The 11,780-nt window shown below is 39.4% G+C and overlaps 1 protein-coding gene across 1 annotated transcript in view; it reads right to left on the bottom strand.

The window, feature by feature from the left end:
* Window positions 1–313: 313 nt before the first annotated feature.
* LOC121522464 (receptor tyrosine-protein kinase erbB-4-like) overlaps window positions 314–11,780 on the bottom strand; it is a 536,924-nt gene continuing 525,457 nt past the window's right edge. Inside the window, exons 25-28 of the mRNA XM_041806890.1 lie at window positions 10,796–10,966; window positions 5,111–5,360; window positions 2,883–3,011; window positions 314–969 (exon numbers count right to left, since the gene is read on the bottom strand). Of these exons, the coding sequence (XP_041662824.1) occupies window positions 314–969; window positions 2,883–3,011; window positions 5,111–5,360; window positions 10,796–10,966 (1,206 nt within the window). The remainder of the gene's footprint in view (window positions 970–2,882; window positions 3,012–5,110; window positions 5,361–10,795; window positions 10,967–11,780) is intronic.

Here is an 11,780-nt window from a genome sequence, read left to right as displayed (position 1 = left end):
GAACAGAAGTAGCTTTGAAGAGACGTTTCTACTCACGTACCATGTCATGGCCAAGGATGGAGCTTAAAAAGAGAGTCTGAATGTCAAGCAAGGCTGCTAGATACTTTTATTGTAGTCCTCGGAGAAATGGCAGAACCTTTGAGTGAGAATAAAAGACTTGAAATCAGATGTAACAGAGAGATGTGTTCAGGGAGGGTGCAAGGAGAACCCAAGTTAAGAAGTACTGCATGGAAATGAGAGGACTGTCAAACATCCCCACATCTCCATTCCCTTTCCCTCCTATTTATCCCTCCATTGTGCTACAGGTGGGTCACTACACCACAGTGTTCCTCTGTCTGTATGGAGGGGGAGGCAACACATTGCCTGCTTTCATAGCAGCCTCAGACAAGTACTCCTGGTTTTCGGCCACAGCAGGGCGAATGCGTCCATTCTGGCGGTAAAAGAAGCGCGTGCTGCAGTCTTGTAGGTACTCTGGGTTGTGCAGTGAAGACTTCGGGGGTAGACTGTGCTGCCAATATTCAGGATTGTCAAAAGTGGCCTTCTTGCCTTTCTTATCAAACATGATGGTGCTGGTGGTGACGCCTGAGTGTAGAGTGTGTCCTGAATGCCCTGGATGTAGGGTGTGTGATGGATATGATGGGTGGGGAAGGTGGCCAGGGGGGACCACGTATCCAGAGGTGGAGACCGTGTGGCTGGACGTTGATGGGTTGACTGTCTGCGATACGGACTGGGCAGTGGAGGATCCAGGGCCAGAGATGGAGACTGCACCAGCCAATCCGTTCTTATCCCCAGGGTTAAGGAAGGTGTTTAGGTACAGTGGCTCGTTGATGTACTCATCATCCCCATGGGTGGTCTGGTTCTTGGTGATAATAGCAGCTGCAGGCATGTGAAGGGTGTGGCAACCAGCTCCATCGATCGCTGTGTGGGCATCACCATTCCTACGACGCGTGACAAATGGGTTTTCTTCTACTGGGTTTAGGTAGTCTGGAAACAAAAAAGATGACTGGATTAGCTAAGAACTAAAGGAAAACAGATATACCATCTTAAAAGTAGCTTATTTATACCAAACAAAACTTGGATATTCTCAGAGATTAAGCAGTCACAAATATAACTGCAATAAAAGTATACCAGAAGGTTTGCTACATTGCATCATGCTTGCAGTGAATTGCCTAATCATTTTTTTTTCTTACACTGGGCAATAAGGAATGTAAGTAATTTAGCCTTGAGTCAACACATTATTAGCAAGCATTTAGGCTTTAAGGACACATTGCTGTAAACCAGGACTATTAAGTAGAGGACTTGACATGCTAGATAGATGGCTTCACAGCCCAATACATTACACATCCATAGCAGCAAAAACCCATAGACAATGTATAGGAAGGGCAGAAACTTTCAAAAAAAATTCCAGAAGGTGATTAGACAAAGGTTATAACAGACCAGAATAAAACATACACTGTATGGACAGAAATATATGGCTGCCAGACCACTTGGAAGGTTTTCAGCAATATTCTAGAGTGTCTTTTGTGGGAATTTGTGCCCATTCATTATGTAGATGATTTATCAGGTCTGGCACTAATGTTGGATGAGAAGGCCTGGCTCACAATCTCTGTTCCAATCAAACCAAAAGGCACACTATAGGGTTGAAGTCAGGGCTCTGTGTGGGCCAGTCAAGTTCTTCCACACCAACTCATCAAACCATCTTCTTATAGTCCAGTCATGTTGGGATAGAAAAGGGCCTTCATTGGACTTGGTGATGTGAGGCTTACATGAAGCTGCTTGGCCACAGTTTTTGAGCTTACATTAATGCCAGTGCAAGTTCAGGACTCCAGTTATGAAATCAGCAGAGCTGACAAGTGGCTGAGTTGCTGCCATTTCCTAGATGCATCCACTCTCTAATATCACTTACAGATGAATATCCATCAGGAATAAAATTTCACAAACTGTCTTATTGAAAAGGTGGCGTCCACCACAGTACAACGCCTGAGGTTGCTGAGCTCTTCAGAATGACTTATTTTGTATCACAGATGTTTGGAAATGGTGACTGCATGGATAGGTCCTTAATTTTACACACATATGGCAACGGGTCTGATTGAAACACTTGAATTAAGTATTTAACAGGTGTGGCCAAATACTTTCGTCCATATAGTGTATGACATCATATAATCACAACCCTGAAGAATAAACTTAAAAAATTGAGCTTTACAAGCAGCCATTATTGTTGTTCACCAACAGGCAAACCAGCTGGTGAATCAAAGTCTTGGTGAAGCTGGTGAGGTGAAGGGCAAAAACATCTCTTCCACCAAGAATAGCTTTCAGTGTGGTTCTTTGCTCCTCTTTTTTTTTTCAAGAAATGATTTCAAGCTCTGCCAAGTCTACGATAACAGCTACAGCCATGCTAATTTCTTTAATGTTAATCATTATTTACAGGCTTGGAGTACAATTAAACCATACCAGTAGCTACTGCCTCCTTCTCAATGCTGATGCTGATTGGTCTGTTCATTCTTTTACCAGGAACAACCATTTCAGCTTGATGCTTTACAGGATGAATCTTCCTCTAAAATGACATGAAATATGGCAAATCCATTGGCTTTGCAAGGTTAGACAAAGACTCAGTTGAGTAAGTTGAAAGCATCAGGAACACCATCTTGATGCAAGAATAGATGGGGGAATTTCTAACCATAGCTTTCCCTCCAACTATCCAAGGTTTGTTTCTTGTGAATTGTTATCTTTATGATCTACAGAATTCTTTTTCCTTATTTACAATTCATTATTTATTTTTATTTTTATTTACAAAAAGTCCTAATAAGCCAACTTACAAACCAGCTGTGCATTTTCTAACTTTATGGACAAACTTTGAAGCTCCTTAACACAGTCAAAGCTACCTGAGCTGTTCTTTTCTCTCTTGGCAGTCATGTAGCACTCCTGGTCTTTGTCTCCTTTTGCTCCTCGTTCTGCCAAAAGACCGGTTGGATCGGCACTGTAGCGCTGTCCACTACTATCATCCCCTCCACCTTAGGAAGCACAAAAGACAGGAAGAGAGCAGAAAATGGGTTGATGAATGGTACATTACAAGCCTTATTGTCATGAAAAAGAGGTCTCTGGGTGCAGATTTAGGGTGTTGAGTATAACTAAATCATCTTAATGCAAGTGATCCTTCACCACTAAACATGTAGAATGCACTTTCGATCCAGTTCATTCTCTCCTTTCAGTCCTAAAATCTGATTTATTCTTTAACTTAACTCCAAACTCTCACATATTTAATTTTCTTTTCTGTACTAAACTTTTTTCTTCAATTATTTTTACTCCTTAAAAACACATTTTATCACTGCCTTTTTTAAGAATTTCACCTGCTGCTGTCAATCTCTGATTTCTTTTTTCATCTATTATTCCTCTTTGAAACACTTAAGGTTGCATGCTTTTTGATAATTATCATATAAATAAAGCTGGTTGGGCTGAATACAACATCTCATAAAAATACACGGTAGATAGGTATCCATTTCATTTGGAAACCAACTTTAAGCTTGTTTTCTCCTTTTCCCACATCAAAAGATCCTCAAATGAGGCAAAAATCACCTCAGAAAAAAATCATGTAGTGGGATCATTAGTAATACAAGACAGCACAGCAAAAAGGTGTTTCTTGTGCTTCCAGACAGCTGCTGGATATAAGCTTAGCCTTTTGTTATTATCTTTCAAATCCTCTGTGAGTTACTGTTCCAGTGTCACACTTCAAAACAAATGAGAAAAAGGAAGGTTGAATTAAATTATTAAGCTGTTTCCTTGAAGGTGGTTTTCAGTGAGAACATTTCAGTGATGTGTAGGGGTGTCACAGTTTTTGTTCTCATCTTAAACTGTCAAAGCTGGAACATCTTGGTTTGGTGCATGCATTCACACAAGGTTTTTGCCTGAATGGAGAAAAAACACAAACAGACATGTACAGTGCCTATAAAAGGTTTAATTCCCTTGGATGTTTCATCCTTTTATTGATTTCATAAACCAATCATGGTCAATATAATTTGGCTTGTAGAGAATAAAACAAAACAAAACAAAAAAAAACCTTAATGTCAAAGTGAAAACAGATTTCTACAAAGTAATATCACTCAAACAGAAATAAGGTAATAAAAAGTGATTGCATAAATATGGACCCCCTAATTCAACTGACTGACCTAATTCAACAGAGACCCAGCAAACTGGGAGACCGGAGTCTAGTGAGAAAGGCCACCAAGCCACCTATGACTTCTCTGAAGAAGTAACAAGCTTCAGAAGCTAAGATGGGAGAGACTCCACATACAACAAATTGAGCATACAGCGTTAGTTCAGGCAGGCCATGCAGTCAAGTGCTGCAATAATTGAGCTCAGCTGATCTCATGCAAGCTCTCATCAGCTAAAAGCCAGCTGATTAACTCTAAGCACGCTATTGGCTAATCGCTCTCATGCTTGCATATTTGAACTGCCCTTGACTGGCAACGCTCTGCTGCTCTCTCTGCAAGCTGCTCTTGCAAACGTCCTCCACCCCAGCTCCTCTTTCATTCTGCTTCTGACTTAATCAGGCTCATTCTGTTGTCATTAATGCCTACTCTGCTCTGGGTTTTACTGCTTCTCTCCCTGCCTTAGTCTTTTTTCCTTAGTGGCACAGGAGGAGGAAGGACGGGGGATCCCGACTGCATGCGATTGCATTTATTTTATCATTTCAAATCAGGAGATGCTTTTCATCTTTGTGCTGATTTTCATTTTTAATGATTTTATTTTGCTCTTCTTTTATTTATTGTTCCTACACTACAGACTGTACCAATGATCACAGGAAGTTCTCAAACACAAGAGGGAACAAACTGTAACTTGCACTGCCATCATTTCAAAATAATGTATCTCCCTCTTTTATACTCTTTTCCTGTTGAACTTGTTCTGAACTTTGACCCCAGATCTGAAGCACATGACTTTTGTGAACCATTAGACTGCTAATAAATGTGAGAGCAAAGTATTTTGAATAGCTGAATGAAAGACACTATCTCAATTCCTGTATTTAATTACATTGTGTTCTACTCTACTGCTGCTTTCAAACCAAACAATCAGCCCCTACCCTGAGTTTGAAACTTTAGAGTGGTGGTCTCTTTACCTTGTCCTGCAGTGAGAGCTGAGCCAGCCCCAAGCATACTTGACCTTGGGGAGGCCTGCTTCCTCAGGGTGCCATTGCAGCGAGGGTCATCCTGGTTCCCCCTGCCAAATCCACCGCCAATCTGCCCGCCTGAAGCCAAATCCTGGGGAGGAAGGCAGCTGGCAGATACTGGGGGAACGGAGACGACTCTGGGGAGGGTGGCCAGCATGTCCTCCATGCTGAAACTTGGGTCCTGGTAGCTAAACTGGTTCTGTGTAGAAGGAGAGAGTGGGGAAATCGAAACAGAGGGTCAGGGACTCTGCAAGAATTACAAGAATTGGCATTAACCGAGCTGAAACAAACCCTCTGAGACTCATACAAGCATGGAGTTTTTTGTAGCTCTTCTATGGCTGCTTAGTCTCCAAGTGAGGAAAAATGTGCTATTATTTGATTTACAAATGAAGTAAAAAATACAGCAAACCAATGCATAAAATCCTACGTATAACACAAGAACAATAAGGATGTAACAAGCACCATAAAAATATGAAACCAACACATTAAATGTAAATGTATTTGAGCATATGGTCCACAAAGTGGGCAATTCAAGTCTTTTGTAACATTGTTCATCAGTAATATTTAATGGTGACAGGCAAGGGAGATAAATGGCAGTGCCACACAATGATATGGCAGCATGACTGCCAAGGACAATTTAATTAAAAGGATTTTAATTAAAAGGCTCCATGCAGCAAAGTCTTGGAGTAGCCATATCAGTCCTGCCCTGCTGTGTGCATTTGTGTCCACGCTCATAACAAAAAGTGTCCTTTTAAGAACCTCACAGGGTGCTTTTTTTAATTTATCTTCTTCCTTATGTCTTCAGCAAGAGCTTTTTGTAAGGTTTAACATTTCAATGCCTACTTTCTTTTGGTGTGAGAGAAGTCTGTAATCAAACAAAGAAGAGAGAAAATCTTTTTTTTTTCCTGTTCCTTAGCACAAAAGTTGAAAGAATGGTTAATGGCCTTCTTTTAAATTTCTAATCCCATGTACATTAACATTCATATCTCACTATCCACAGTTTTCATTTATTGATAACATTCCCACGTTATTTTGCCTTTTGCTAACCAAGTTATTCAAGACTTCTTGCTCTTTTTTTCTTTTGTCTGTATATTCCATGGTTGAAATCCACCAAATGCAGGCAAACCACAGAGCTGAGTGTGAAGTTTCAATGCAAGAGAGAGAGAAAGGGAGCTGTGGCTGCTGCCCTGAATAGCCAGTCACACATTTCTATGACTCAAGTGGATGTGAACTCATGTGAAAAGATCTGACTTTTTTTTTTTTTAATAATAATAACTCACACAATTTTCAGTGTCAATGTGCAAACATGATTGACACAGGCTAAAAAAACAGACTCAGTGTGCAAAGGCCTTTAGTGTCAGGAGTGAGTGATGCTACTATGAGCCTTACTCATTTTGAATGTAGCCCAAAACATGAAGATTTTTAATTTGAAATGAGAAATCCAAAACCAGTCAATCATCTGTTAGTGTATTTTCAGGCAGTTCATATTATAGAGATGAATAAACTAAACAAAATACATTTTCATCTCATTGTTCCTTTTTGATAAAAAAAAAAGCAAAAACTAAACAAAACATAAAGGAGAAAAACAATCAGTTTTTAAGTTTTTCAGGGTTTGTTTAGTTAAAAGAGAGATGAAAGTCTTTCATTTTTTTAAAAACAGTTTTGATTTCCAATTTAATATGAATTGCTCACAGAGCCAATGGCATTTTTTTTTCTCATGGTTTGCTCTCCTATCTTTTTACAGTCATTAGGACACAATTTTTTTTTTTTTTAATTGATTTTGGATTGCTCATATCAAATCAAAACTCCATGGGCTGTAGAAACACTAACCTTACTTCCCCACTCCTCTCTCTGCTCTGGTTGACTAAATCTCTCTTTGTCTCTCTTTCTCTGACACTCAGCAATTATAGCATCGGTGACTGGCTAGTTTTTAGATCAGTATCAGTATTGGTTTCAATGAGTGAAAATATCGGTATGCTAGCACACAGATATCAGCAAAAATCAAAAATCACGCATCTCTAGAAATATGTGAGCATATCTTTCCGAAAAAAATAATCATCCAGGTTTATTTATAGCTGCCCACTTTAACTACCCAACATCATCATTCATTCATTCATGTAATATAGACATTATAGTTAATTTAAAAACGAGAGAAAGATCTATCCTTGCTCTGTACTACTTGCATTGTACATGTGTCACACATAAGAGAAAGAAAGAGGTCCCTCGTTATTTCTCACTTGGTCTAACCCTTAGGTTTTGCAACTTGTTTGGGGGTAGGACAAAGTGGTCCATGGCGCCTTGAATGGAGATTTTTCAGAGACACGAAAAACTGAATTTTAACGGGAAATGTCAGGGAATGCCTTGACAATCATCAGCATAAGAAGTGTGCAAAGGTTATTCTTATTATCTTTGGTTGTAAAATTTCTAATTTATAACAGAAATCTAATATCATAAATTAATATTTAAATGTGTTATGGTTCTTTGATTACAAGGAGACAGAAATGTCAAGTTTGTGTAAATGCTGCCACCGACTACTAACATTGTATTGGGAACTTGAAGGGTCTGTTTCAAGGGGCAAGACGGCACTTGAAATGGAGGGGTAGGGTAAAAGTTAGAAATAGGACATGCATCAAAGGTTTGAGGTTGGGAGTCATGCTTGTGTCTGATACTTCAGGATGGCGGTGCATGAGGCGAGTGCTCTACTAACTGAGCTACAACGGCACCCCAGAACCAGAACCATTAAGGCCTTTAAGAGACTTTCTAAGAGAGATGTTGATTGTCTATTTCTTTATGACATCTTTCTTTCTCATTAAATTTCTTTCAGAGGTGAATCCTTCCTCTTTCTCTGTGGTCTGTGATTTGATCCTCTTTGAGGCTCCAGAACTTGCTCTGTTTGCATTCCTTGGTTCCTCTCTTGTTTCATTATTCTTACAGAAATTCATCTCAAACCTGAAAGCAAAAGTAGGAAAATTCCCCAAAGGTTACAGCCACTTAATGCCAACATAATGTTGACCACCAAGTCGTCTTTGACATAATGAATCCATTTTTAAAGAAGTGTGTGAGAAAACACAGTTGAATTTTAATGAGTAAAGCAAAATGTTTCAAACTAATGATTTTCAGTATTTTGTTGATAACAATGTGAACAGAGGATTTGAGCGTATTTGTGTCTGTGTTAATGAGTGTGAGAGGGAAATGAAGAGAGACATTTATATTCCTGTCAGATATTATTTACAATAACATCAAGATAATATTTCTGATAAACACTGAATTTACTTTTTGGTTCTTTTAATTTTACAAATATGCAAATATATAATCTGTCACCCCCTGAGATGCACCCAGCAGATTTGAAAAAGGAGTCATGCCTCTCATTGGCATTCAGCAGGCAGTTTCATCCTGACACACACACACAGGGGGATGCTGGAATACAAAATGGCTGAGTTGCCTGGCTGTGTGACTGGTTTTGTGATAGATTTAAGTCCAAAGAAAAGTGATGAACATTAGAACACCTGAAGAACTGAGGGAATGTGGCTGAAAACGCCATTTTTTTGAAGAAGGCAATTACCATAGCTTCACAATGGAGACAGAGCGAGGAAAACTGACAGCGAGAGGGAGCAACAGGGAAATGAGAGTGAAAGTAAGGAAGCTGTGCGAGCTCAGTTCAAGATTTCAACTGTTTTAGCTTCAACGGGAAATACCTGCAGTTGACAGCACGCTGTGAAAACTCATTTCAGCATGCTTGGAAGGATTACTATTGTATCCTGTTACATCTTGGTTCAATCACTGTGCTGCTACAGTTAAAGCTGATAGTTTTTGAAGCATCTATGTGCAATTTCTGAAAGGAAAAAAGATCATTTTCTAATTATTCTGCAAAGGAAACAAACTGCAACAACACCAATGCATTGAGCTGAATATCAAGGAATACACTAGCTTCATTTTGTTCAAATGGTCCAGAGCAACATTTGAGCAACATTCTTGCTATGAATAGATCTCTGTAATGCACTGACTGTAAGAGATAGGGATATCAGAAAGGCAAGATGGTCAGTGGGATTGTGGTTGCAGAGGTCAGTATACTCTTAATTCACCCCCCACTTCTTTTTTTTCCAGTGAGCCATTCAGCAAAGAGTAACCGGCCTGTGTTAAGTGCAGGTCATGGGTTTGAAATGCAGCATCGTGCTGAATAGGGGTGAAACTGTATTTGTATTCATCCTGAACCGTTGTTGTTCGAGGGTCACCACTTGGTGCATGTAGTCACATGACAAATTTGTCTGAATGAAAAACATCACATGTAGTCATGTGGTAGTTTTTAAATGCCAATCTAGGTGGTAGTAATGCTTAGAACTGTTTGGTTACCACTACCACTACCACTAAACAACTAACAAAAAAAAAGGAAAAAGAAGGCACCAGAAAACACACAAAGACAAAAAGTTAGCCAAACAACATGACCTGCCAGCTTCTTATTCTTCTCCTCAATTCTTCTGCACTCCCTTAAAAAGCCTCTGGATGTGAAAGCAGAAAGGGTTGAGGACATTCTCGGTGCTAATATGTACATTTTAAAGGCAATGCATGCAGGGCTTGTTATTGACACCCACCAAGCAGCATATGCAGGTGGATTTCAGCTGCAGGTATTGCTGTGATTCCCACTACCCACTTTAGTGGGTTGAATTTATCTGTGACGCATCCTGTACTTTACTCTATGCTTGGCTGTTGGCACCAGTGTTTGTGAACACTGTAACAGTGATAGATGCTGATTACAATGAAGATATTTCGCACATAAAGGGGCAATTTTCCCCCAAAATACATACAAAGTGCATTTGTGCCTGTTTTCTCTAGGGGTGAGGAAAAAAATGATCCAAAGTTGGAGGTACACTGTTCATAGACATTTTGAAGGACTGCAGATCAATCTCAAATAAACTTTAGCTGGTCATTGCCAATGTTGATTTTAAACCTTGTATTCAACATTGGCAATTACTGGCTAGAAGGAATTCAGAGTTGCTAGTAACTTTGGAAAACTACTAGCCAGGAGGGTTGTCTTCATTTTGCACCTGTAACTACTGCAGCTGCTATTTACTTTAAACAATAAATTAATAAATCAAATATATCATGCTTTAGTATATATACATAGTCACATTTGCAGTTTTACGTTGTTTTTATTCTATCATTTCAAAGTAGGAGATATTACACTACATGATTGTGTTGTTTTTAATTTCACATCTTTGTTTTTTTTAAATTTTTGTTTCACCTTTAAAACTCCACAAGATGTACCGACTTTTAAAGGTAGTTCCTAATATCTGTAGATGTTAAAAGCTATGAGTTCATTACTGACAGTTAAAAGTAATAAATGAGGATGATTAATCCAGGGCTTTATGTTGCTTATTTCCCAATGAACCATGTTGCATATGACCCCAAACCAAGGTACAAACTCAACCCTGACCTCTGTGAACTTTTACACCCCTACCACAGAGTAATGTGACTCTAAGAGGAGCCATAAGTCAGAATGGAGGCTGAAAATTAGGTGAGATTACGCATACCTGCATATGTTCTGCACCTCACTATTAAAGATAGTAAAAGGTAGTTGAAAAATCATTTGGAAATTGTTTTGGGAAACCTGTCAACCTGGGTATTATTTAGATTTACCTTGTTTGAGTCGATGCGTGTGCGGGGAGTGTATGCCAGTGGTGGAATGTTGAAGGAGTGTGGCACCAGGTACTCTTCAGCATCCATCAGGTCCTCCAGCTCCTCCTCATCCAGGAGGCTCTGGAAGAACTTGCTGTCATTGGGGCTTGGCAGCTTCATACGGTCATCACCCTAAAAATGTGGTTGTTGTAAAGCAAAAGTAAATTTAGTATAAGCATTTATATCTAATAGAGAGGAAACACTGACCATTGTGCACACTGAAGACTTCTACAGGAGTTTTCAAAACAATACATTGATTTCATGAGTGATAACAGAAAAACAGTATATCAAGGACAGCATACTGATCAGATTAAATTAGTTTGCGCCTTTCCTTTTAGATTATTTTGGGGCATTTTGTCCTGATAAATATGAGGAGTGGAGTGAGGTCAGGATTCAGACCTGTGACGCTGATGATCTGTTTATGGGTGTCTGCTCTACCAGCTGAGCTAAAACAATAACCAATAACAAACAATAATCCACCAAAGAGAAGGAAGAAGAAGAAAAGCACCATACCACTCGAGCCATGAACAGAGCAATGATTGCTTAGTGGGGGCAATGGAGATCCTGATTTGAGATGCCAAAAATGAGCCTTTTTTAACGTCAACATCTACTGTATCTTGCAGCTCAAAGGATGATATAGACCCCTACTGCATGGAGATGATGGTTGCCTTTGCAACTGTATATATTAACTGCAACCTATGGTTATTCGTAAGGAATACCTGACCATTCGCTGGCAAGATTCTAAGCTCTCCACAGTACCTTTCATGACAATGCAAAGCTCTGTCCAGTATCGTGGCACAGTTGATTCACATCTCCTGCATGCTGTGCCAGAGTCTGCATAAATAATACCAAAGACTACCTCTCAATGTATACTAAAGCTTGGTGCCAAAGCCTGATGTGCTTGCAGCATGTTTATATACAAAAGGAATGTGATCTTTAATTCTAT

This window comes from Cheilinus undulatus, linkage group 15 (assembly GCF_018320785.1).
Source record: "Cheilinus undulatus linkage group 15, ASM1832078v1, whole genome shotgun sequence".
Lineage (NCBI taxonomy): Eukaryota > Metazoa > Chordata > Actinopteri > Labriformes > Labridae > Cheilinus > Cheilinus undulatus.
Note: the sequence above shows the minus strand (reverse complement) of the source record. Positions and strands in the feature narration are given on the sequence as shown.